At 41.1% G+C, this 23,795-nt stretch overlaps 1 protein-coding gene across 4 annotated transcripts in view; it reads left to right on the forward strand.

The window, feature by feature from the left end:
- The window catches only part of kcnma1a (potassium large conductance calcium-activated channel, subfamily M, alpha member 1a), a 194,588-nt gene that overhangs the window by 117,800 nt on the left and 52,993 nt on the right, over positions 1-23,795 (forward strand). For all 4 annotated transcript variants that reach the window (XM_061837674.1, XM_061837675.1, XM_061837676.1 and 1 more), the window contains exons 6-16: positions 2,852-2,927; positions 3,877-3,952; positions 4,518-4,688; positions 6,632-6,723; positions 15,799-15,909; positions 16,005-16,110; positions 17,261-17,343; positions 17,428-17,497; positions 19,015-19,170; positions 19,592-19,701; positions 20,511-20,579. In XM_061837674.1, coding sequence (XP_061693658.1) covers positions 2,852-2,927; positions 3,877-3,952; positions 4,518-4,688; positions 6,632-6,723; positions 15,799-15,909; positions 16,005-16,110; positions 17,261-17,343; positions 17,428-17,497; positions 19,015-19,170; positions 19,592-19,701; positions 20,511-20,579 — 1,120 coding nt within the window. The remainder of the gene's footprint in view (positions 1-2,851; positions 2,928-3,876; positions 3,953-4,517; positions 4,689-6,631; positions 6,724-15,798; positions 15,910-16,004; positions 16,111-17,260; positions 17,344-17,427; positions 17,498-19,014; positions 19,171-19,591; positions 19,702-20,510; positions 20,580-23,795) is intronic.

Genomic DNA, 23,795 nt, shown 5'->3' on the forward strand with positions numbered 1-23,795 from the left:
TGCAGCCCGCGACATGATTTTTTGTGGCGCCTGAAGGCAAGTCATGTGTATCCACTTCCGTGAATTTTGTTCAAATTTGAGCCATTTTCAAACTGTCATATCATAAATGATGACGTTCAGGTATTGCAAGCATTTTTGTCTTTCCAAACATCAACAATAGTTGAAAAAGCCATTACCCTTGATTTCTGGTTCCAAAACTAGTTGATGCATTTAATGTGTAAATATGATTGGTCAATTAAAGATTTTCATGGCTTCAGTCATAATGGCCCTCTGACAGAAACCGTAATCAAAATGAGTTTGACACACCTGCCTTAATCCACCGTAGACACTTCGTCAACTGTGTTTTAGGCTTGAGAAAATAAATCAAGCAGGCCCCTTTGTAACCTCGCCGGATATCTTTCATCACATTTGCACGTTCCTCAAGCGCATCTGAAGACCATTTTGTTCGTGACAGTAACTTTTCCAACCGCACGCTACTGACAACCAGCATTGCTTGTGGGACAATACGGCGAGAGGGGCGTGTCCAGCCAGTGGTTAAGACAATCCAGCTATCTGATTGGCTATTGTTGTCCAAGTGATTGACACGGCAGAAAGGTCCATTAAGCGAACTAAAAGGTAGTTTTTTGTAACGGCCATGCACCCGGGGATTTATTGTTCCATGTGGGCCACTATTTGAGGAAATGCTGCCTTTCAAACATTCATTGAGAGGTTCTTTTCAATCCTGACAGAAAATGATGATAAATGCAGTTGTCTGACGTGAGCACACATGAGTTGCTTCTCATTGTAATCGCCTTGTGGAAAATAATGCTGAACTCAGTCAGGGTTAGTTCATCTCTTTTGTTCTACATTATGACCTTTTTTTTTTTCATCATGGTTAATCCCCGGCAAAATTCATTTTTCATTTGACAAAAAGGATTTCAGGCAAAGTTGATAGGATGGTAAATGACAAGGTTTGATGAGAGGCGAAACTGTTTGGGTGTTTGGGATTATAAATCTTGTAAAAAAAATGAAAAAAATATACAGTATTTATAATATGAGCTGAGAGGGACACAATCTCTCAGAGGTCTACCTGTGTTTTGTTTGTTGGGATCGGCCATTCCTTTCCAGGTCTCATCTCTTGTGGATCGTTTTAACACGAGAGGAAGACTCTTGCTTCGTTGTCTTTTGCTTTTTAAGTTTTGGACGCATGGGTCCGTGAATTCCCTAAGAGTCAGTCTTGGCTGAAGGAGAGCAAAATTCCCCTGGAAGCCATGATACCGCCAAAGCTGCTCGTGTACCGACGCACCCTCGGCGAGGTCAACACGGAGAAGCTCCAGGAGACGCCTCGACGGAAGAAGTCTTGCGGCGATCTTTTCCAGAACGGATACCGAGTGAAGCAGGGCCACCATTCACTGGAGGAGCAGGAAAGGCAGACGGGAGTGTGGCATTCCTTTTGCTGCTGTTTGCGCGTCCTCGCCAACTGGGGTAAAAATATTATTATGAGGGGGATTCTTTTGAATCCGTTTTAAATCCAAGCCTCGGTTATTAGGACCTTCTTGAAATGAGTTTTTTTCTTGTTACTATTGACATTGGCCCAGGTTTACTCATGGTTTGCTCTTATGAAAATGGGCACAGAACATTTCTCTAGTTTCTAAATGATCATCAGAAGGAGGTTTTACATATTACAGACAACAAACCTCATTTCAGGTCTACATTTCCTCATGTCTACATCATTTCAGCGCGCTGTGACAACTGGTGCCAGCCCCTCCTGACAGCACAGTTTTTCCGCTGTGCTTTCACAACTTTAAAATGCAATTGTACGCAGGATGTGCACATACAGCTCATCTAATCGCCACTCACTCAGCTGAGTTCCATCAAACATGACTTTGACATGATTGGTGGCTTCTCGGAAATTGGCAGAGAAATAATTTCCTTTTGCAACTTAGTAATAGATTTGTTTGCCTCCTCCACTAACACTTCCAGTTCCATCAGTTGAAGTTTCATTTTCTGCATGCAGTTCTCTCCCAAATTTTCAGCAATGAAAACCATCAGAGCGACAAAACACAAAACCTTCTTTTAAATATGACACTTTCCCCCACTTTTACATCTGTTGGCAACAGGGTGAGCAATCTTTTAGTTAACACAATTTTGTGGCCTTCTTTGGGGATCTTAGTAAAAGACAGCAATAATAATAAATCATGTGCAACAAACCTACCACAGAGCACACAAGTTGTTTGAGCAAAGAGGCAATTTAGCACATACTATTTGGGAACTTGGTAAAATGCCTTGTTTACTAGACAGATGCAAAATTACAGAAACCCGTGTTTTTGTCACTGCTCGTCAGCAGAGAATGGCAGCAAAGTTTGATGACTCGTCAGTAGACCCCCGAAAAAAGTGTTGCAGAAAAGTTTGATGATTTCTCACGATGGTATGACGGCCTTCAGACTTTGTAGACACTCATCGAGTTCTCCGTTTTAAGGCCCTTTCATCACTGCTTCCAGCTTTAATTGTTATCATTACAAAATGTGTTCCCTCGATAAGCTTCTGGGCCATGTTGTAATTTTGCTGTTAATCATTTTTTCCCGTGATTGAACAAAATCGTATGTTGTTATCAACGGATTACTCGTGTTATTAAAATGCCACCGAGATAGGTGTTGCATCGTAATCCCCGGGCGAGTTCCTCGATGGTACAAGATCGAGGCTCTTGAGAGCTAAGCCGTTTTAAGAGCTGTCAAAGTATGACGACTTCCTCGAAAGTGTAACATTCTATTGTGCTTGTACATACTGTATTCCCAACGTGGTTTTGAAGAGCTACATCTTGTATTCTCTCCTTCTGGTTCAACTTCTATTCGCCCTTCTCTGTGTCTCGCAGGTTTAAGATTCCTGAGAGCGCTAAGATTGATACAGTTCTCGGAAATCTTACAGTTTCTGAATATCTTGAAAACAAGGTAACGTTCGCCTCACACGCGCATTTCCACTCACATGCCCATCTCGTGATGATTTTGTTCCCAACTTTTAAAGCCATGTTATGTGTTTCATTGGATGATGGGTCTCATGCGGTGATAGAAATAAGAATAGTATTCAGTTATATTGTAGTTCAGAGCGACTGTGATCATAAAATGTTATTTATTATTAGTGTCTGATGAAAGCTGACAGAGTTGTTTATGTTTTGTAATATAGATCATCGATTCAAGCTTACGGATGTCATTTTTATATTTCACAGTATTGATTTCTCATTCTATGCACCTAAATATGCTCTTAAACGTCTGACGTTTAATTATCTTGATTATAAAAAATGATAGGAATGGACTCGATTAATCTGAGGCTGTTCTTGGCAGGGTTTACTATGATTTAATTTGACATTTGACATTTGTGGGGTTACTTGGAACAATCAGTCAATAAGTTAAAGTATATGTTAAAATAGTCAATAGCGTTAACGCAAAGTATTAAAAAAGAAATCTCGCATTTGTAGCGTGTTTAGAAAATATTATGCACTGTCTGAGGAGTTGGTCAACTGTTGAAAATTTTAATTTCTCAATAAATTGGAACTTTTGTTATTATTATTATCACAAGGTGAATCTGTCTCTGAATGTTGTGAATTTTTCCTTTCAATGCTTTCCACACCAGTTTTGGTATTTGCAGCCTGAAGGAGTTGCGCCTTGGATGCTCATCTTCCATAAGCCGATGACGTTTTGGGCATCTTTAGACAGGAACTATTTGTGACTCAATCAACAGCTTGGTTGTACTCAAGTAGTGCATTAGTATTTGTCTCAGTTGCTTCAAAACACGGTCATTCAATAATAACTGGTTGAATTTTGAGCTGGACTGTAGCTTTTTGCTGTTAATGTCATCTAAGTTGTTGTTGTGTTTTTCGTTTGTGGTTCTTTTCCCTGTCAGCAATTCCATCAAGCTGGTGAACCTGTGTTCCATCTTCATAAGCACATGGCTCACCGCTGCAGGATTCATACATTTGGTAAGTGGACAGAAATGACATCCAGTGCGCTCCGATGATTAATTAACGCCATCGCCGCCAGAGTCCCCCGGGCCCTTGGGTGCGCCACCCATCCATGCCTAATCATACATGTCACATAATATTTTCGCAAGTTTGACCTCAAGACCCTTCTGGCCTGGTTAGTACGATCATTTATGTAGCGGTATAAAACAAACAAGTTGACAAAGTGGTGTCTTTTGTTTCACTAGTTTTCCATTTCCTTAATTTTTATACTGTCACATTATTAAAAATGAAGAACAGATGAGACGTACTTATTATCATGAACAATGACATGAATGCACGCAAAATATGTTCATTTGTGATCCATTTTTATTTCGTTTGGACCATTTTTTTCCAACAGTTCAGAGCAGCAATAACCAGCTTCACCACTAGATGGTAGTCTAAGCTCAGTGTAGTGAACGCTCTTTTTCCCCCCCCAATGGAAAATGAAAGCTGGCCCACTCCCAATTTGAAGTAATCAGCTTGATTGGATGGCTTTGTGCTCAGAGAGTGTTTACAAATGTTCTCCCTGCTCCTTTCATCCTAGGTGGAAAACTCAGGGGATCCTTGGGAAGACTTCCAAAACTCCCAGTCGCTCTCCTATTGGGAATGTGTCTACTTACTGATGGTGACCATGTCCACTGTGGGCTACGGGGATGTCTATGCAAAAACCGCCTTGGGGCGCCTGTTCATGGTCTTCTTCATCCTCGGTGGTTTGGTAAAATCTGACTCCATTTTTCCCCTACCTTGTACCCCCCATTTATTCCCTCCCCAACATCTTACCTTAAAACCTGTCTGGCCCCATCAATATGCTGCATAGACTTGATTATGATGTAAATGAAATGCTAAGCTAATGAACGATACTTTGATTACACTCCAGTACGAGTAAATGTTGGTGTAGTTGTATTCCCCCGCTTTAGCCTCTTGTCTCTTGTGTACCGTAATTACTCTGTGGTCCCTTGTCCCCTTCCGTTAATGTATGATGTCTTTTCGCTATTGTACAGTATTATGATATTGTTAATATTCACAGTTGCGGTTTCAGGACCCCCTCCCTCTTGTGTCCCTTCCCACAATTCCAACAAACACAGGGGCAGGGAGATGAGGCTTAGGCCAGCCTGATTGTTACCGCAGCAACGGCAACCTCCCGTTGACTTTTTCCTCCATTCCTCTCAGGCCACCTCGACGCTACCGATAGGGAGAAGTTTATTCGGAGGAAATGTTACAAATGTGTTCAAAATATTTGTAAGGCTTTTGAGATCCCCGGAAATTCAGTGGAACCTTCATAGTTAACCCTTAGATACTGGATGATGCATTTTAAAATGGATTGATTAAAAATCTAATTGCTACATGAAAAAAAAAATAATATTTAAATTAAAAGCTATGGTAATACTTGGAAAGATGGCAGTCACTAGAATTCCGATTTCCATGTTCAAACATATGAGGTAAAACATACAAGTGTGCTTTGTAGTGCTTCCTCTGCAAGGAGAACCAGAGAGCAAAGAGTAATTTTACGCACATTAACAAATGATACATGGGATTATAAATTTTAATAACTGCATCAGGGCAGAGAGAGAGAAAAAAAAAAAACATTCAGTTTTACCTTGTTACTGTGCATGAGGTGCATTCAAAGATCGGCAAATAAACAGGGAGATCCAGAATGCAGACAAAAATAACTCAATTAATCAACCCTTGTGAGGATAAGCAGCATAAATGTCTTTTCAATGAGTACCAGAGGATAAGGTCACAAAGATTAAAAAAAATAGCACATTTGTAAATGCTGAGCTGCAAATGTGTGGAACTCTTTAATAAATGTCGCAATGTTTCACGTAGTAATGTCATTGTATTACGATCTTATTGATATCAAATATTGGATTGTGACTTCCTTAGTGATTCTGCCATCCTCTGTTGTTAAAAACAAGAGCGATCTAGCCAGACAACTGTCGGCACGCGCGAGTGACGGCCCGCAGGTGCGCCAATGTGTCCTGCGGCGTGGCCATGGTGATAGCTCCTGTGTTATTATAACTCTATTATTATTATTATTATTTTCCCCCTTCCGCACTGAGCGCTCCGGAAAGCTTTAGGCTTGCACCTTAAGCCGCTTTCTATCATCAGCCCGGCCCGAATAACGACTCCAGGCTGGTGATGGTTTAAAAGCCGGGGTTGGTATCAGGGTCCCCTGGGAACGTTTTAACTGCAAAATTTCCACGCAAAGGAGCATAGCGGCGGCGGTGAGGGTTGGGCAAAATGCATTCAGCTCATTCTCCACGCCCCGACAAATGAGTGTCAATGTGTTTTGCGGCTGCGGGGCATCGGGAGGGCCTATTCAAATCAACCTGCCCTATTGTCTGTGTTTGTTGGACAAAACATGGCACATAGGTTTTTATTAACATTATGTTTTCCTGTGAGGGGGAAAAAAAAAAACATTGTTCCCATCACAGCCTGAAAGTAAACCTGCTGTGATGAAATTGCCCTCCGAACCAAAATGAAGCACATTTTGGCCCGACGACCTCTCTTCCGTCTGTGTGGACGCAAAGAGAGTGACTGGATTTCTAAAGCAGTCCTATTTCTCTCCTTTTGAGAAATTTGGGTTCACGCACTCCCCGCTGCCCGCTCTCTAGTCTCTTTTTTAGCCTCTGCTTCTGTCTTCTATCTTCTCCTTAGGCCATGTTTGCCAGCTACGTCCCTGAAATCATAGAGTTAATAGGAAACCGCAAGAAATATGGTGGTTCCTATAGTGCGGTTAATGGGAGAAAGTAAGTATTCCAGACGGTTCTGCTGTTGTTCTGTGTGCGGTGGAACCCTCTCTGCATGCCTTTTTTTCTATTTTTTTTTCTGTTCCATGCATGTAGGCCATGTTTGCTCGCTACGTGCCAGAAATTGCTGCTCTCATCCTTAACCGGAAGAAATACGGAGGGAGTTATAACTCGACACGAGGCCGAAAGTAAGTTGGAACGCAGACAAGGTGTGGTTGTGTGACTCAAGAGCGCCCCCCCCCCCCGCCCCTAATCACCAATCCCCACTCCCCACACCCACCCCTACACCCATTTCACCTAAAGTGTATTAGTCCCTGGGGGGGTGCTGTTTCACTTTTCAAAGCTCTTAAAACAATGTTGGCAACAAGTCACACTGCGTGACTGGAGACCTCGGCCATTAAGACTCACATCTTCATGCGTATTTATGCTCTTTTGCCATCTTCTTTTTCTTCTTCTTTGCCTCACTCTGAGCCCATGCGAGGGCCGCACTGAAAAGAACATTATGAGGAAATACGTCACAGATAGGTGACAAAGTTTGTAATTGTACACTGATAAAATTGTCATAATAACAGCAAGAGAACAGGAAAAAGAGAACAAGAGAAAACTTGCAATCTTGCAAGAATAAAGGCATAATTCTTCCACAGAAGGGAAAATGTGAAAATCGGAGACGAGCACAAATCAGATCATATCAGTAGCATGTGAATCTCTGGGACAAATTTACACCCCCAAACATTTACATTATACATCCTAAACTGATGATGAAGACTCCGTAGTTTGATTCAGGAGTACCTTTATGCTTTATTCATTTAAATTAGGACACTTTTTCCTCTTAACATTACAACTTTGTTTTTCCAATGTTTTTGTCTTCATTTTTTGCTCCAACTTTTTTCATGCATCTTTTAAATATTATTTTTTTTAAATAGTTGATTCCCTTAGTATTGTAGTTCATAAAATATGGTTCTACCATATTATTTTTTTTGTTTTGTCTTCCTCCAATATTTCCTTTTTCTCCTACATGATTGCATTTGGTTTCACATTAAATTACAACTCTACATTGCCTCTTTATTTTTTGTATTTGTGTTGGTATCATGACATTTCTAGCAAAATTAAAAGAAATTTTTATCACAATGTTATATATTTTTTCTCATTGATTCGAAATTTCATGATGACTTTGTTGTCCTAAAATTAGTTTTATGAGCATTTCAAATTTAGCTTGTTCTTTTGCCATGGTGAAATTATTATTTTGTCCTAAAATTCTGCTGCAATTGTATTCCGGTGAATTTCTGCCCTCCCCCCTCCCCCATCCCCCATAATATTGTGGGTAATAGGGACCTAACCTTGCTGCTAATTGGGAAAAGTGTGAGTTAATGACACCACCCTAAAAAAATAGTTTAACCCCTAAATACATCACAAACTGTGATCCAAAACAGTATAGAAATCATTTCAAACTCGTCTTCCAACATTACCCTTAAAAATAAGAGGCTAAAAAAAAACATTGGATTTAGAAATATGTTTTTGTGTTGTCACTTTCAACGTCTGCAAAAATAATAATTGTTACGCCATCAATGGCGAGACGTCTGTCGTAGAATCTCAACAAAGCAAAAACATACGCATGCATCAAAGAATTGTTTGGCTCACAACCCAGGCTAAACAAACGTAGCTCGTCCAGGTCTTAAAACAATTGAGATATGTCACTGAGCATACCGCAGTTCATTGACCCCAATGAAGGGCCTCGGTGCCATTTTCTGGCATCTTTGAGCATTGTAGAAAAAGCAGAAAAAGTCTTTAATCAATCAAAATTTCAGCAGACAGCGGAGGATGGGTCGTACAGTAAAAGAAAAAAAAATCCATTAATTTGTGAATAGTGAACCACAAATCGCAAGGTCTGTTGTATTCTACAAATACGCCGACTTTTTTCCGTGTAGTATTTCCTCCCAATATGAAGTGATTAATCTCATGATATCATTATTTCTTTTTCAGTGTGGCCCTCAAGTCATTTGTACGCTGTGCTTTTTCTCCTCCCCCCCCCGCCCCCTTGAATCATTCAATGTTGAATTTGAATTTGGACGGTTGAGCTTTCATGACTGCTACTTGTTGATTGTCTTGTGCAGTGTTTGGATGTCGCTTGTGTTCAGTTGCAGCTATCGGTGCGAGGATGATAATAATAATAACGATAAAGTGTAAAGTACTGTAAATTGTCATGAAACCCCCACAATTTCCCGGAATAAAAAAAAGGAAATTAATAACATAACATCTGCAAGTGCATTTGCATTGGAGGTTTGCTTGAGCATCATCCATGATCCATCCATTCCCTCTTCTGATTTCATTTTGCTTGCATGCTTTTGTGGGCTCGCATATTCGTTCAGCTGCATCATTTGTGGCATGTCGTCCGCGACGACCCGCAGACTCGTGGCTTCTTCATGCACCGTGAAAAAAGCCACCCTTTCCTGCTGTCTGTCACCGCTCGCCCCATGCGATCATCAACGCTTGACACCACTCTGGCCCTGATCTTCAGTCAGCTCCCACACCCTTGAATGCCGGTTCGGCTCGCTCCCATTTGGAGGTTCTCGATTGCTTTCGGCTTGCTTTTGTTTTGTGTTTGTTTTCTTTCTGCCCTTGCTTGGTTCTCCGTGCTTGCAGTTCCTCTGTTTGTCTGCTGGCGGTCGCTCTCACAGCTGAGAGGACCTCACGGGAAGTGTACGGAGTGCTCATCTTGTGCAGTGTTGTTCTCCTCCGTCTCCTTGTGGCTCAAACCTTATTTCTATTCAGCGCCTAGATTTTTCCCATTTCTTTGGCATCTTCCGTGATGCTATCACATCTTCTCTTTTCCACACTGTTTGATTGGGAAATAAACTCAGCGTGTCTGATGTTAGAATAGAAAGCGGCCCGAGGATAGAAAAGAAAAGCCTTTGTTTGACGGCATTTGCCTGTCAGTGGCACAAGATGATGAAATGTTATGTTTGGCCAGGAATTTCAGCCTGGGTGCTGAGGGAAGCTCTTGTCAAAACCCGGGATACTTTTTCCCACTCACTTTATTTTCTCCTTCCGCTTTCATTCTGGGGAGAACATGTGGTAGCGATCACGATATCAACTCAAAACAAAGACGTACAGCGGCATGATCACGTACAGTAGATAGAGTTTGTGTGCGTTTAGTGTTTACAGATCATACACAGAGCCAAGTTTGGGCCGCCATTGATATTCACTGACAGAAACTCTGAAGGAAATAAGATTTTGGAGATTACAAGTACCTGACTGATTACAGAGCTGAGGTCACGACACACTGGGAACGATTAAAGAAAGTTGCTCTAATTGAATCTTTTTCGAAGGCCACTGTCACTCGAAACCGCAAAAAGCGAGCGAGAGGAAGCTGCACAGGGATTTCTCTTTCATGCCGGCGCGACCCTGCGCAGCGTAGCCAACACCCGCCATCTGAGTGACGGCGCACGGCTTGCGTGTGTTAATAAAATAATGGCGGGCGAGACGCAGAGTTGGCGCCGCCGCTTTCGGGGCGGAACTGTGTTTTCCATTATGGTTTCCATTAGGCCCGAGTTCAGTTTTGAGAAAAGGGCTTGGCACGGAATCGGGTTCCAAACCCTGCGACAGGCACCTTTCGGAAGGATTTTTGTCAGTCGACAATGCGGAGCTAAAATAAGATTGACTTTGTGCACGTGTTTGAGTAGTTTGTTTTGTCTACTTTTACTTGTGGACTGTCATTTATCGGGCAAATGTATTTGTTGTCAAGGTCGTAAATTTCCTTCTAGTATTTGTTCCAATACTGAGAGACACACTGATAGAAGTCCATTCATCCATTCATTATCTTAGCCGCTTATCCGCACAAGGGTGGCGGGAGTGCCGGACCCAATCCCAGATGTCAACGGGCAGGAGGCGGGGTACACCCTGAACTGGTTGCCAGCCAATCGCAGGGCACATAGAGACAAACAACCAGTTGGACTCACAATCACATGTAGGGGCAATTTAGGGGCAGTGTCCAGTTAATGTTGCATGTTTTTGGGATGTGGGAGGAAACCCGAGTGCCCGGAGAAAACCCACATAGGTACGGGGAGAACATGTAAACTCCACACAGGGGGGTCCGGGATCGAACCCGGGACCTCGGATCTGCGAGGCCAACGCTTTCTAGCTGTTCCGCCGTGCCGCCTGATAGAAGTCCACTTGAATAAAAAAATGCCGCGACCAAAAGTGAACGCCCACTTTTTGACCCTTAAGGATGAAAAGAGCAAGTACTGGTAATTACCTGAACTATGAGATCTGATCTCATTTTATGTGCATAGCTAAACATTAGAGGGCTACTACAACACACTCACTGGTTGCAAAATGCGCCTCCAGATAAATTTTTATTCAGCCACTTCCAATGTGCGGGTAAGATAAGGATTGGAGCAGTTATGAGTTTTTGTGTCCGTTGCTGATGTTTGAGCTCTCCCGATTTTCATTTTTGAAATCATCCCAGACCACATTCTGGGATGTTGCCCTGACTGCATGTTCTGTGTGCATGTTCTGTACCGCCTGCTTGCCTTCTACCTTGATTGGATCAAATTTGTATCCATTTTTCTTTTTAACTGATGTGACTTTATTATTATATGAAATGCAGTACAAGTCTATACTTTAATCATGCTCACTGAATGAGTTTTTTTGATCATGAGATGCTGTAAATATCAATGGCTTTTTTTTTTTTCACTGTGACCTTTTTACAAGGAAGAATTTTTGTGTTGGGAACTTCTGTGTTTTCTAATTTGTTGTTGTTTTCTACAACAATGGGATGCTTTCGACCTTTGCCATTTTTAAACGTTTATTAACTGTGCAGAGAATTTTTAAGTAAAAGAAGGCCTTGGATGTGCTGGAGTTTGTTTTGGATCATTGCCTTGTTGCATGATAAATCTTTTCCCAATTAGTTTGGATGCAGCAGCAAAAATAATCTGAAGGCCAGATTACATTTTACATTTACATTACAAGAAGTACAGAAATAAGATATAATAACCTTTAGAACAATGTTTTACGGACTGATCTACCAAAGTGATCAAAAGGCCAAAGTATGGAGCAGAAACGATCTGTTTAAGATCTATAAAAAACACACGTTCATCTGCGAAGCATCGGGAAGGTAATGTCCTGTCTTGGGACTGGCATGGATGTTTCTGGAACTGGCTCACTTGTCTTTATTGATGATGTAACTTGTGATGGTAGCAGCACAATAAATCCAGAAATCTACAAAACCATTTTACCTGGCAATTTACCGAAAAAGGCATTCAACGTAATCGGAAGACGCTTCATCATGCAAAAAAGACAATGGAAAAAAACATGATGCCAACACAACAAAGGAGGGAAAAGGGGGGAAAAATTGGAAGGTTTTACGAGTGGTCAAGCCAATCACCTGACCTTAACTAAACAGAACGTGTATTTTATTTGAAAAGAGGAGACTGAAGGTAAAACCCTCCATAACCACACAAAAATTGAAAGAGATTGCAGTAAAGGCCTGGAAAAGTATTTCAAATGAAGAATGCAATAGTCCGGTGAAATCAGTGATTAAAGTCACCAAATAATAAATCTTAGCCATCCATCCATTTTCTGTACCACTAAGGATCATTAAGGTCGCGGTTGTGCTGGAGCCTATCCCAACTATCTTTGGGCGGCAGGCTAGGTGGACCCAGAACTGGTCGCCAGCCAATCGCATGGAACATATAAACAAGCACACATTCACACTTACGGGCAATTTAGAGACTTCAGTTAATGCGTGTTTTTGGGATGTGGCCCGGAGAAAACCCACACACGCACCGGGAGAACATCCAGATTCCACCCAGGCGGGCTTGGGATTTGAACCCCAGCTCAGAACTGTGATACAGACGCTCTAACCAGTCATCACTGTGCTGCCTAAACGTTATCCACTTTCAAGTTAATTTAATCATGTCTGTTTTTGATACTTTTGCTCACTTGAAACAAAACCTGCTCTGTTTTTTTTAATACATCTAAATGTAAATACCATAAAATGCAAGCTGCAATTAAGATATTTTCCCCCTCAAATTAATATTTTGATTCGAAAAACCCAAATGTCTTCGGCTTAGACCAAAGACAAAGGAATCGACCTTCCCGTTTGGACGGGAGTGTATCTGATAATATCTGGCATACAAAGTAAGTACTGCCCAATGCTGATCACTTTGGAGAAGGACGTAGAGTCGCCAAAAGCATGAGGGAAAAACATGACCGATGTTTCCCCGTCCACACACACATGAGACCAGACGGCTCATCTTCTTTGCTAAACCATCGCAGCTGCCTGTTAGATTGTTTTAAAGGGCATCTGGGAAGACCATCACACGCCACAACGTCCATTAGCGGACGCTCCCGTCAATCTGGACCGCGCCTCTCGACCCACATCGACTTGTATTTCCTCTCAACTGATTCCACTCCGTACAATTTAATACGGCAACTATTCAAGTTTCCTTCTGGCGCATGCGAGCTTCGCCACGACTTTAAAGAAATCTGTCACAACAAATTTGCGGCCCAGAAAAGGAATATGAATGGTGAACGCTGAAACCGCAGTTCATTTAAGGAAAGGGTAACTTTATCCCGGTCGTGAGTGCGGAGGTGGTTTTCTGGGCCGGGCAAAAACTGAAGTGTCTCAATTGTGTCCTGGCACGTCATCGTTGTGAGATAATCGTTACACATGTCCATCGGGTAATTAGTGTGTCTGCCAACCCTCCGCACTAATCTTTGTCAGTAGAAGGGCGCGTTTGGAGCCAACGTTGGCAACAGAACGCCATCATCGTCAAAGTTGACCGAGGACTTCACCGTAGAACTACAGAGTCATGTCACATCATTGCCTTGCAGTCTTTCAAACATCTGAGGCGCAAACTGTTTATTTGAAAGTCATCACCTCAAGGGGAACATCATGCAGAGAGTGCTAAAATATTCTTGTGCCGAATATTTCGGATGTTATGGACATTTTAATCGTACTCACCAGGGGCAGGATGTGAAGCAGCAAAAGTGAAGGAAATTATGTTTGACGTGACTTTTTTATCCAATTTAACGTCTCTTCTCTGATAAAATTCAAACTCTGCTTTCGTAACATTACACCGCCGTTGTTTATTCGTGCAGGAGTAGGATTTCCCTACCCCGCAACACTCACATTTCTTGTAAAATTATGACTTAATCGTCATTAAATTTAGACATCATAAGTGATAGTTTTAGCCTGTTTTTTTTCCAAGATTTATGTTACAAGAAAAAAAAAAATTTGCCAAAGTAAATTTGTTTGTATCTCGCATTTCATACACGAGCTAACTCAATGTGCTTTACACGATAAAACCTTTAAAACTCAGAGAAACAACTAAAATACAAAAGAAATGAAAGCAAGCAAATTGTTGTAGAAAGTCATATTTTTTTTTCTCATAAAGTGCCACTATTAATCTTGTAATAATAGGAGGAATGTGGACCGTGAGTACTTAGTAGGAAGTTTGACAAGTAGAAACGTCAATTTAAACTTGCTTATAGGCCCAGACCACCTTAGCATGGCTGACTAAGAACGAGACGCGTTTTGTGATCAAACCGTGCTCTTGAAGAAACATCGAACGTGAGTAACTACACACTGTAACTTGTATGACGAGGGCCGTGAGGTCTCGTAGGAAATGTAACAAGCCTTATCTTAATACATATTAGTACCCAAATTGGTGCTGTATCGTTTGCGTTGAAGCTGCTCAGCCCAAGTTAGCCTAGCACGCTAACAACATTACCTACGTAGAGTATACAACGAGAACCAGGAAGGACATGAGGAGAGTGGGTGTTGGAGAGGAAGATGCACGAGATAGACTTAGATGGAAAAAGATGACACGCTGTGGCGACACCTAATGGGACAAGCCGAAAGGAAAAGAATAGTAATAACAATAGGATTTCATTCTTTTAAAATGACTTTTTTTCAGCATTTAGAATTTTCTTCAAGTATTCTAATCCAAATATTTTATTTTTTCTTTTAAATTTTTTCACCTAATTATTCTAATCATTAGAGATTGGAAAGAAAATCTTACACCGTGAAAATATATTTGCTTTTAAATTAAAATTTTAAGCATTCCAACTTGAAAAAAAATTAAATCAACGACTACTAATACTACTATTTCCTGGATAGTGGCGCATAATGACTTTTTCAAGAAGGGTATTTGTCCCCTTCTTCAATTTTACTTTTCAGTTAGCGTCTTAATCCTCTGCCTCTCGTCGTTGTCTTCTCAATTTGTTGACAGAAAGCGATTCTGTGTCATCTACAGATCATTAGTGGAACAGCAAAAGCTGAACATGCATTATGACAAGTCAAGTCCCGTCTGTCTTCAGCCGGTAACTTTGACTTTCCCGTCGCTGGCTATTGCCTCAAAGAGCGTGCGATGGAATTGAACCGACAGACAACAACAACTAACATGGCGACGAAGACGCAGAATAGGAATTAGGCGGAGACCACACCCTTTCATCAGTGTTGCTTTTGTTTGGCTGAACAGCTGACATTTGCGCTTGATCAACATATTCCCGTCTAACGTGGCCGCCGCAATCAGCGCCTGACGGATCCTTCCGCCGCTGACTCTTTCCAAGATCTCGTCAGAGGGTCCTGTTTAGACTTTGTGTCAAGCGGAGGCCTCCCAAATCTCTTTGAACATCTTCTTTCGCAGCGTTCCGCACAAGAGCCGTACGACCGTATTGATGTGCACGTCTTTGTCAACATCCATCCCGCTCACACGGGGGCAGTTTGGCCGGAGGGACGACTTTTATATTGGGAACGGATGACGGGCCGACCGCTGCGGGCCGCGTGATTATAACTTGGGTTTGCTAAAGTGGCTCACGCTTGAGTATTTGATTGCGCACGTCCTGCAGGTTCGAATCACTTTTTGTGACATGTGGAGTGGGTGGGGTATATTCACTTTAATTGCAAAAACAACATAATTCAGTTATGTTTTCTTTGAAAAGATATTTCTTGAGGGTTTTTTTTGTGTGTGTGCATTAGGTTTTGGCTGATGATATTTGGGAGACATGCCAGTGTCCGCAATGATTTCTGTTGCCCACTCAAAATGATTTCCTCCCCTACCCTCGTTTCAGGCATATTGTGGTCTGCGGTCATATTACCCTCGAAAGTGTCTCCAACTTCCTCAAAGACTTCCTACACAAGGACAGGGATGATGTCAATGTAGAAATTGTTTTTCTTCATAAGTAAGTTCATTTGTTTGCACTCACTCTCTTTAAAAGGCAACGTGTAGCAAAATGATGCATTCACGTATATTCATAAATCTTCCCTTGTGTGCCAGTATTTCCCCTAATCTTGAGCTGGAAGCCTTGTTCAAGCGTCATTTTACACAAGTAGAGTTCTACCAGGGATCTGTGCTCAACCCGCACGACTTGGCTCGAGTCAAGGTACATTCCGATTTAGCGCTTTTTATCGGTTGAATGTACTCTGGACAGAGCCACATATCTAAGTGTAGATTAAATGAATTTAAACCTTTAAATTGTGACCACAAAAAGTCACTCGACCAAATGCGATACACTAGTTTGGAACAGGCTGACGTTTCCATGATAAGTAACGTCAGTGTCATAGATTGTGAGCGGCGATGTGCTAAAAAATAAAAATATGTTGGGGTATAGAACCGATAATCATAAATGTATTCTCGTGTAATTAAGATATATTTTCTTCTCACATTTTTGCCCATTTTTTTCCCTCACATTTTTACAAGCTGATTATTGTCAGGCTTTGACTTTCTTTGGAAAATAGTGCCAAAACAATTATTCTCCCAAAATAGTGATCATTTATCATACTCTAATATCTTTCTTGTACAGTCATGACTTCTTTCTAAAAAAAAAATGTCTACTTTTATTCTTTTGATCTTCTGACTTGACACGCCTAAAATTCCGAGTTTGCACTTGTAACATCCCGACATAATGATGACTTTATTCTGTGAATATCTTTTTCCCAAAATTATTTTAGTCTTGTAGTATTCTGACTTTGCTTTTATTATGTTTTCAATTTTCAATTCATTTCTGTAATTAAAATAAACTTTTACATTTGTAATATTTTGTCTTTACATTTGTAAAATTATAACTTAATTCTCAGCATAGTAAAACTTGTTCATCCAGTCATTTTATGAGAATCAAGTAAAACTGTTAAAAAGAAAAAATGTCATAAATTGTAAAATTGTTGTTTATCTGAAGAAATCAAAATTTATTCTTGCAAAAAGACAAAAATTATAATCCTAGTAGCCTGACTGTTTGTTACTATCAAGTCATAATGGTACGTTTGTCAATTAGAATTTTTGTGCCTAACCTCCAAAGGCACCTATTGAGGCAGGAGTTGCATACTTAAATTAGAAAAAAAACAAAACACATTTGCATTAGTGTTGGTAAAATGCCTGACTTGACGCTACATCTTTTTTCAAATCCCATATTCCAGACTGTCTATGTGAATATCTGCCAAACAGAGACAGAAAAAGCAGTAGCGTGTTCAAAGGCAGTTAGAGTACTTTTGATTGATTTCACGACTCATTTGTTGCCACTCGACACTCATGCATAGATCGAGTCAGCAGACGCCTGTCTCATCCTCGCCAATAAATACTGCGCTGATCCAGATGCTGAAGATGCCTCCAACATCATGAGGTAGCAGATCATCTGGTCCTGATCACCTGTTGTCTTTATGAGGAGTGTTTGAGTGTTTTTCATCCTGTTTTCCCCCTCCTCTAGGGTCATCTCAATCAAGAACTACCATCCCAAGATCCGAATAATAACACAGATGCTTCAATATCACAATAAGGTGAGATGCCATTGACTCCCGAAGGTGCAGTCTCCGTAACACGAGATCAATAAACATAACCGGTAGGTTATACGCCAGGAGGATTTTGGGGGCAATTCCCGATCAACGAGTTTAAACAAAACAATAACCCATCACCAATGCGATCACAAGACGGAGCTATGAATTGCTCAAAAAAAATATATTTTATAATCAATAATGCAACTGTGTTCGTCTACTCGTGCCAGTGAGGCAAATTGACATGACAAATGAATGGCAGTAAAAGTATCGTGATTCCCGGCCTACAGAGCGCACCTGGTTATAAGCCTCACCCAGTACAATTGTAAAGGAAATACCATTTGGTACATATAAAGGCCGCTGTCGTGTAAAAGCCGCAAGTGCTCACATTGAAACCGACATTGAAACACGAGATATTTACAAAGAAAGACGGTACACAGAGAGTTTAAAGCTAGCGCCGCCGCGCTAACGCTAGACCACAGCGCTAAAGCTAACGCCGCCGTGCGCACTAATGCTAACGTTCACGCCGTTTCGCTAACAGGCCCGGTTAAAAAAAACATTCTGGTAAAAATCACTTAGACACGCCAGTAACATGCTAGTGCAGCGCTAACAGTCATTTCCTCGGCTCATATACTCGGTCTCACTCTTACCTCTTCCGCTAGAGTGCCCCCTTGCGGCCATTGGAAAAAATGCACAAATTAGCCGCATCACCGCATAAAGCGCAGGGTTGAAAGCGTGTGAAAAAAGTTGTGGCTTATAAATTGGAAATTACGGAATTATTATAATTAAATTACTTCACACACACCAAAACCATAGAGCATGATCCAACAGAACATTAGTGCTAGCACTAGTGTGCTAGGCTACATAAAGTTTTGTAGCTTGCTTGCAAGTTGCATAGCATGAAAAGTATGTGAACATATCTTAAGCAAGTCTTAAACAAATGGCCTCTCCTGAGCACCAGTGATCACCAACACACAAATTTTTCCCTGTTTTTTCTTATTACACAGCTGGCGCGACCAACTCCTGTCATTATCGCCGCAGTAATGAATATGTGCAGTTGCATTTGAGTTGACAAGATAAAGCCCAATGACCTTAAAAAATGGGATGCATTGGAATCAGAATACAAGATTTTTTTTCACCGTTGTGAAAATGTATGTTTTTTTTTTTAAGTTAAAAAAGAGAACTTTCAGAAATTCACTCAGTTGCTTCCCAAAACCCAACCCCAACCCCAAAATCTGACCCTGGCCCCAAGTTTCAACTAAGCGATGCTCGTCTACGCCAGTGATTCCCAAAGTCTGACAGGGAAGATCAGAGTCACTTTTTCATTTCTTAATTTTTGATTTCCAGTTGAACGCAAAAAGAGAGTTTACTGGCTCTCTCTTTGCTGTTTTGAAATCTGCCTGAGCATGAAAATTTGTGCTTCCTTCTTATTTTGCAAGTGACCTCACACTGTTAAAAAAAAAAAAAATAAAAAAAAATGGGAAGAAAAAGTCACTCTGTTTGTATGTCGTTGCGGGGTAAAGGCCCATCTGCTGAACATTCCGAGCTGGAACTGGAAGGAGGGCGACGATGCCATCTGCCTGGCCGAGCTGAAAGCGGGCTTCATCGCCCAGAGCTGCCTGGCCCAGGGCCTGTCCACCATGCTGGCCAACCTCTTCTCCATGAGGTCCTTCATCGAGGTAACTTCATTCCCCGTCACGCAGGCCAATCGGGGCTCACGTTGCATTTGGCTTCAATAAACTGATTCATGAGGAGTTTGGAGCTGAGGCGGACATAAGTGGCGACAGTGTGCGGGAGACTGACGCAAGGCAGAACACTTCCCTGATAAATGGAAACATCCTCGTCCAGAGCGAGAGAGAGACTTCCTTCCCGTTAGTGTGTTCAGGCATCCCTGCACGTCATATTTTACCATGATATTTCATCTGGAGTCTATTTGTGTGGCTCGGTGCTGAAGAGGTGCTCGCCTCTATCAAAGGACCGTTCTCGTGACATTAAGATGATGGATCCGTGTCTAATGATCAGGCGCCATCCACATCTGCGCAGCAGATTGGCACGGAAGAACATTGACGCTACGCCTCTTCTACTACTACTTATTTCCAGATCGAGGAGGACACCTGGCAGAAATATTATCTCGAGGGAGTGGCGAACGAGATGTACACAGAGTATTTGTCCAGTGCCTTCGTGGGCCTCTCCTTCCCCACTGTGTGCGAGTAAGTACCCCTCTTTGGCTACTCGGCCAGCCCGCCGTCCACGGTAGGTTTTCTGACCATCAGAAGCCAAAATGTATGGAAGCCTATTACTGCCACACCAAAAAAAGAAAAAAAAAAAAAAAGAGGTCGCGTTTCACATTATAATGTGAATTGTTTCATGTTATTACATAGATTTGTTTTACATAATAGCCTCGATTTATTTCACATAATAACCTAGATTCGTTTCACATAGACAATAATAAATAAATACATTTCACCCCTCTTTACCCCGCCCCCCAAAAGATAATTACTTCCAGTTCGGGTGGGTGGAGAACTTTTAGAGTTATATATCAAACATGTACATTACTGTATATCTACCCAGAACTTCAATAACACTCCTTCATCTTTACTAAAAAATGATTTAAGACTGAAAAAGAAGATGCACGTTCATCAGGCTTCACCGATTTGGCTCTGCCAAGGGACCTGAACCGGAAGTTATTGCTTCGAAACGGTGTTTCTGCAGGATGGATAGTTCGGCTCAGTTGAAAGGTTTGGTTAAGTTCTATTTCAGGTGTGGATTGATACATGGAGAGATTTTGCAGTTGTTGAGCTTTTTTCGGGGAGGTTTGAAGATGGGTGAAATTTATTTATTTATTATTTTCTACGTTATCATGTGAAACGAATCTACGTTATAATGTGAAACGATTCACATTATAATGTGAAATGCGACTTTTATTTTTTTTTGGGGTGTGGCAGCAATACGCTTCCGTAAAAATGCGCTTGTCCAACAACAGGAATCTGATCATATTTATTCCCTGCGCATTTTATAGGCTGTGCTACGTGAAGCTGAAGCTGCTCCTCATTGCCATCGAGTACAAGTCGGAGCAGAGAGAGAGCAGGTTTGTATGTGACAAACACGGCCATTACGGTTCAGATGGGATTAAGTCGGGGAATCGTGCGCCAAACGGGTTTGTTACGTTTTCAATGCTGCAAATCTTCAACAGATGTGTGGAACCACACCAACAATTAAATCACCAATTAGATTTTAGTGGACCAACAAATATAATAACTGATCTCATGATGGTGAATGCACACATTTGATGCAATGGGACATTTTATTTATTTATTTTTTCAAGATGATTCATGTATTTCGAACAGTGTGTAGACCTATCATACTTGAACATGCTGCACATTTCAATTTCATGTCATTCTTTTCTCCTTAATTTCTCTTGTTTCCCTGTCAGCTTTCTTACTGATAACCAAAAACAATTTCAGTAATCTCGGTATCAGTATAAGGGCTACACTGAAAAGGCAGAAAATTATGAGAATAAATACTGTCAAGAAAGAAGTCATATTTTTGTTCCCTAAGTCACATTTGAACATAGTCATATATTCATTAGTGAATATCATGAATGTTCATAGTGATGATGCTGTTGATGTGACAAAAAAAAATGTCAATGTTTGTCATACGTACGCAAAAGATTTTATCATCAGAGAATTATGATTCGCTCATACTAGTTCAACTTGATTTTCATAGAATGGACTTCTTTCTTGCATTTGTCGTACAAAATATTTTTCCCCATCTCATGATTCTCATGAGATTAAATTTTTTTCACATTTCTGCATTTTACCGTAATTGTCATATTTGAGTATTTTTTTAATAAAATCATGACTTTTCTTCACATTATTAAGGAAATATAAGTCAATTAAAATCTTGCATCTTGAAATATTAGATTGCTTCTTGCAAAAGTAATTGGAGTATTCTGACTTGTCCAAGAAGTCATCATTGTACAGTTTTCCTCATTAATTACAATTTAATATAATATTTTGATTTCAATTTTTAGTTATTTTACTAAACGTGTGAATATTTTTCCAACAAAAGATTTTAGGTCTAAAAAAACAGTGAAAAAAAGTGTTTAAAAAAAAAAAAAAAAGAAAATCTTGTAATATGCAACTAAAATTTTGCAAAAAAAATCTACTTTATTTATTTCCTTTTTTTTGGAGCATTTTAACTTAATGAGTATTTTTTCTTTTTAGTGTGGCCCTAATACTCTATGAAATCCCACTCCCTCTTAAACTTTTTTTGTGTGTGTGTGCGCACGCACGTGTGTTCCTTACTCAAGACACCAGAAGCCTTAGTTATTACGATGTAGTAAAATGTACTGACAAGATGTTCTTAAATTCCAAGTTTTGTGTTCTTCAAGCTTACAAGTCACATCGGAAACTCACGCGCAAGAAGACATTTTAAATGCACGTGTTTGGTCATGAACCAGAATTGAACGAGTTTAATGAGACGCGATGACCCGGTTCCACACAAAAGTGCCAATGAGTAGAGCATCCAAACATTTGGCAACAGTTGCTTGTGTTCTCCATTTCCTGATGTGGCTGACAAGTGTTTGATCTGAGATTTTGTTCTTGTTGTTTGCAGAAGCCGAAAGCGGTATGCCCTCTACCCTATCTTACTTCCAAAGTTCCGCCACTACTTTTAACGCTTCTGAATTTGGGAGTTTTCCCCCGCCCAAGGAATATTCCCCAAACACTATCTCACACAGGCCTCTTTGTTTTTTGTTTTTTTTACCTCCTCCTAACTCTTTTCTTTTCTATTCTTGATGGTGTCGCTTGTGCTCGATGCACTAACTTCTTTGCAGGCAGAGAAAGAAAGAGAGAGAGAGACGAACTAGATGAATTGGACATGTTTGTAGGAGTGCTGTTTCCTTGTCTTTGCTGTTGTCGCTGTACCAAGGCCAAACGCTCACCCTCTCCACATCTACCTCTTGATTTTGTCCTCGAACAGCCCCCTTTTGCTTAGTTGATTTCTTTCAGTTTGAGTTCCCTTCTTTCAATTGTGACCCAACTTACAGTGAAGAAAATAAGTCTTTGAACACCCTGCTATATTGCAAGTTCTCCCACTTAGAAATCATGGAGGGGTCTGAAATTTTCATCGGAGGTGCATGTCCACTGTTAGACAGATAATCTTAAAAGAAAGGTTGTGTGTTTAACGATTTATTTGTGTGATACAGCTGCAAATAAGTATTTGAATACCTGAGAAAGCCAGTGTTAATATTTGGTACAGTAGCCTTTGTTTGCAATTAGAGGTCAAATGTTTCCTATAGTTGTTCACCAGGTTTGCACACTCTGCAGGGGGGATTTTGGCCCACTCCTCCACACAAATGTCTAGATCAGACAGGTTTCTGGGCTGTCGCTGAGAAACACGGAGTTTCAGCTCCCTCCAGAGATTTTCAATTGGTTTTAGGTCTGGAGACTGGCTAGGCCACGCCAGAACCTTGATATGCTTCTCACGGATTGGTTTTCCTTGCTGTGTGCTTCGGGTCAATGTCATGTTGAAAGACCCAGCCACGACCCATCTTCAATGCTCTGACTGAGACAAAGAGGTTGTTCCCCAAAATCTTACAATACATGGCCGAGGTCATCCTCTCCTTAATACAATGCAGTCGGCCTGTCCCATGTGCAGAAAAACACCCCCAAAGCATAATAGTACCACCCCTATGTTTCACAGTCGGGATGATGTTCTTGGGATGGGACTCATCATTCATCTTCATCCAAACACGGTTAGTGGAATAATGACCAAAAAGTTCCATTTTGGTCTCATCTGACCACAAAACTTTCTCCCATGACTCCTCTGTATCATCCAAATGGTCATTGGCAAACTTAAGACGGACCTTGACATTTTCTGGTTTAAGCAGGGGAACATTGCGTGCCATGCATGATTCCAAACAATGACGTCTTAGTGTATTGCCAACAGTCGCCTTGGAAACGGTGGTCACAGCTCTTTTCAGGTCATTGACCAAGTCCTGTCATGTCGTCCTGGCCTGATTCCTCACCTTTCTAAGGATCATTGAGACCCCACGAGGCGATATCTTGCATAGGGCTCCACTCCGATTGAGATTGTCTGTCATGTTTAGCTTCTTCCATTTTGTAATGATTGCTCCAACAGTGGACCTTTTTTCACCAAGCTGCTTAGCAATTTCTGCATAGCCCTTTCCAGGCGTGTGGAGTTGTACAATTTTGTCTCTGGTTTCTTTGAACAGCGTTTTGGTCTTGGCCATGTTACAAGTTTCAGTCTTCCTGATTGTATGGTGTGGACAGGTGTCTTT

Source organism: Syngnathoides biaculeatus, chromosome 12 (assembly GCF_019802595.1).
Source record: "Syngnathoides biaculeatus isolate LvHL_M chromosome 12, ASM1980259v1, whole genome shotgun sequence".
Lineage (NCBI taxonomy): Eukaryota > Metazoa > Chordata > Actinopteri > Syngnathiformes > Syngnathidae > Syngnathoides > Syngnathoides biaculeatus.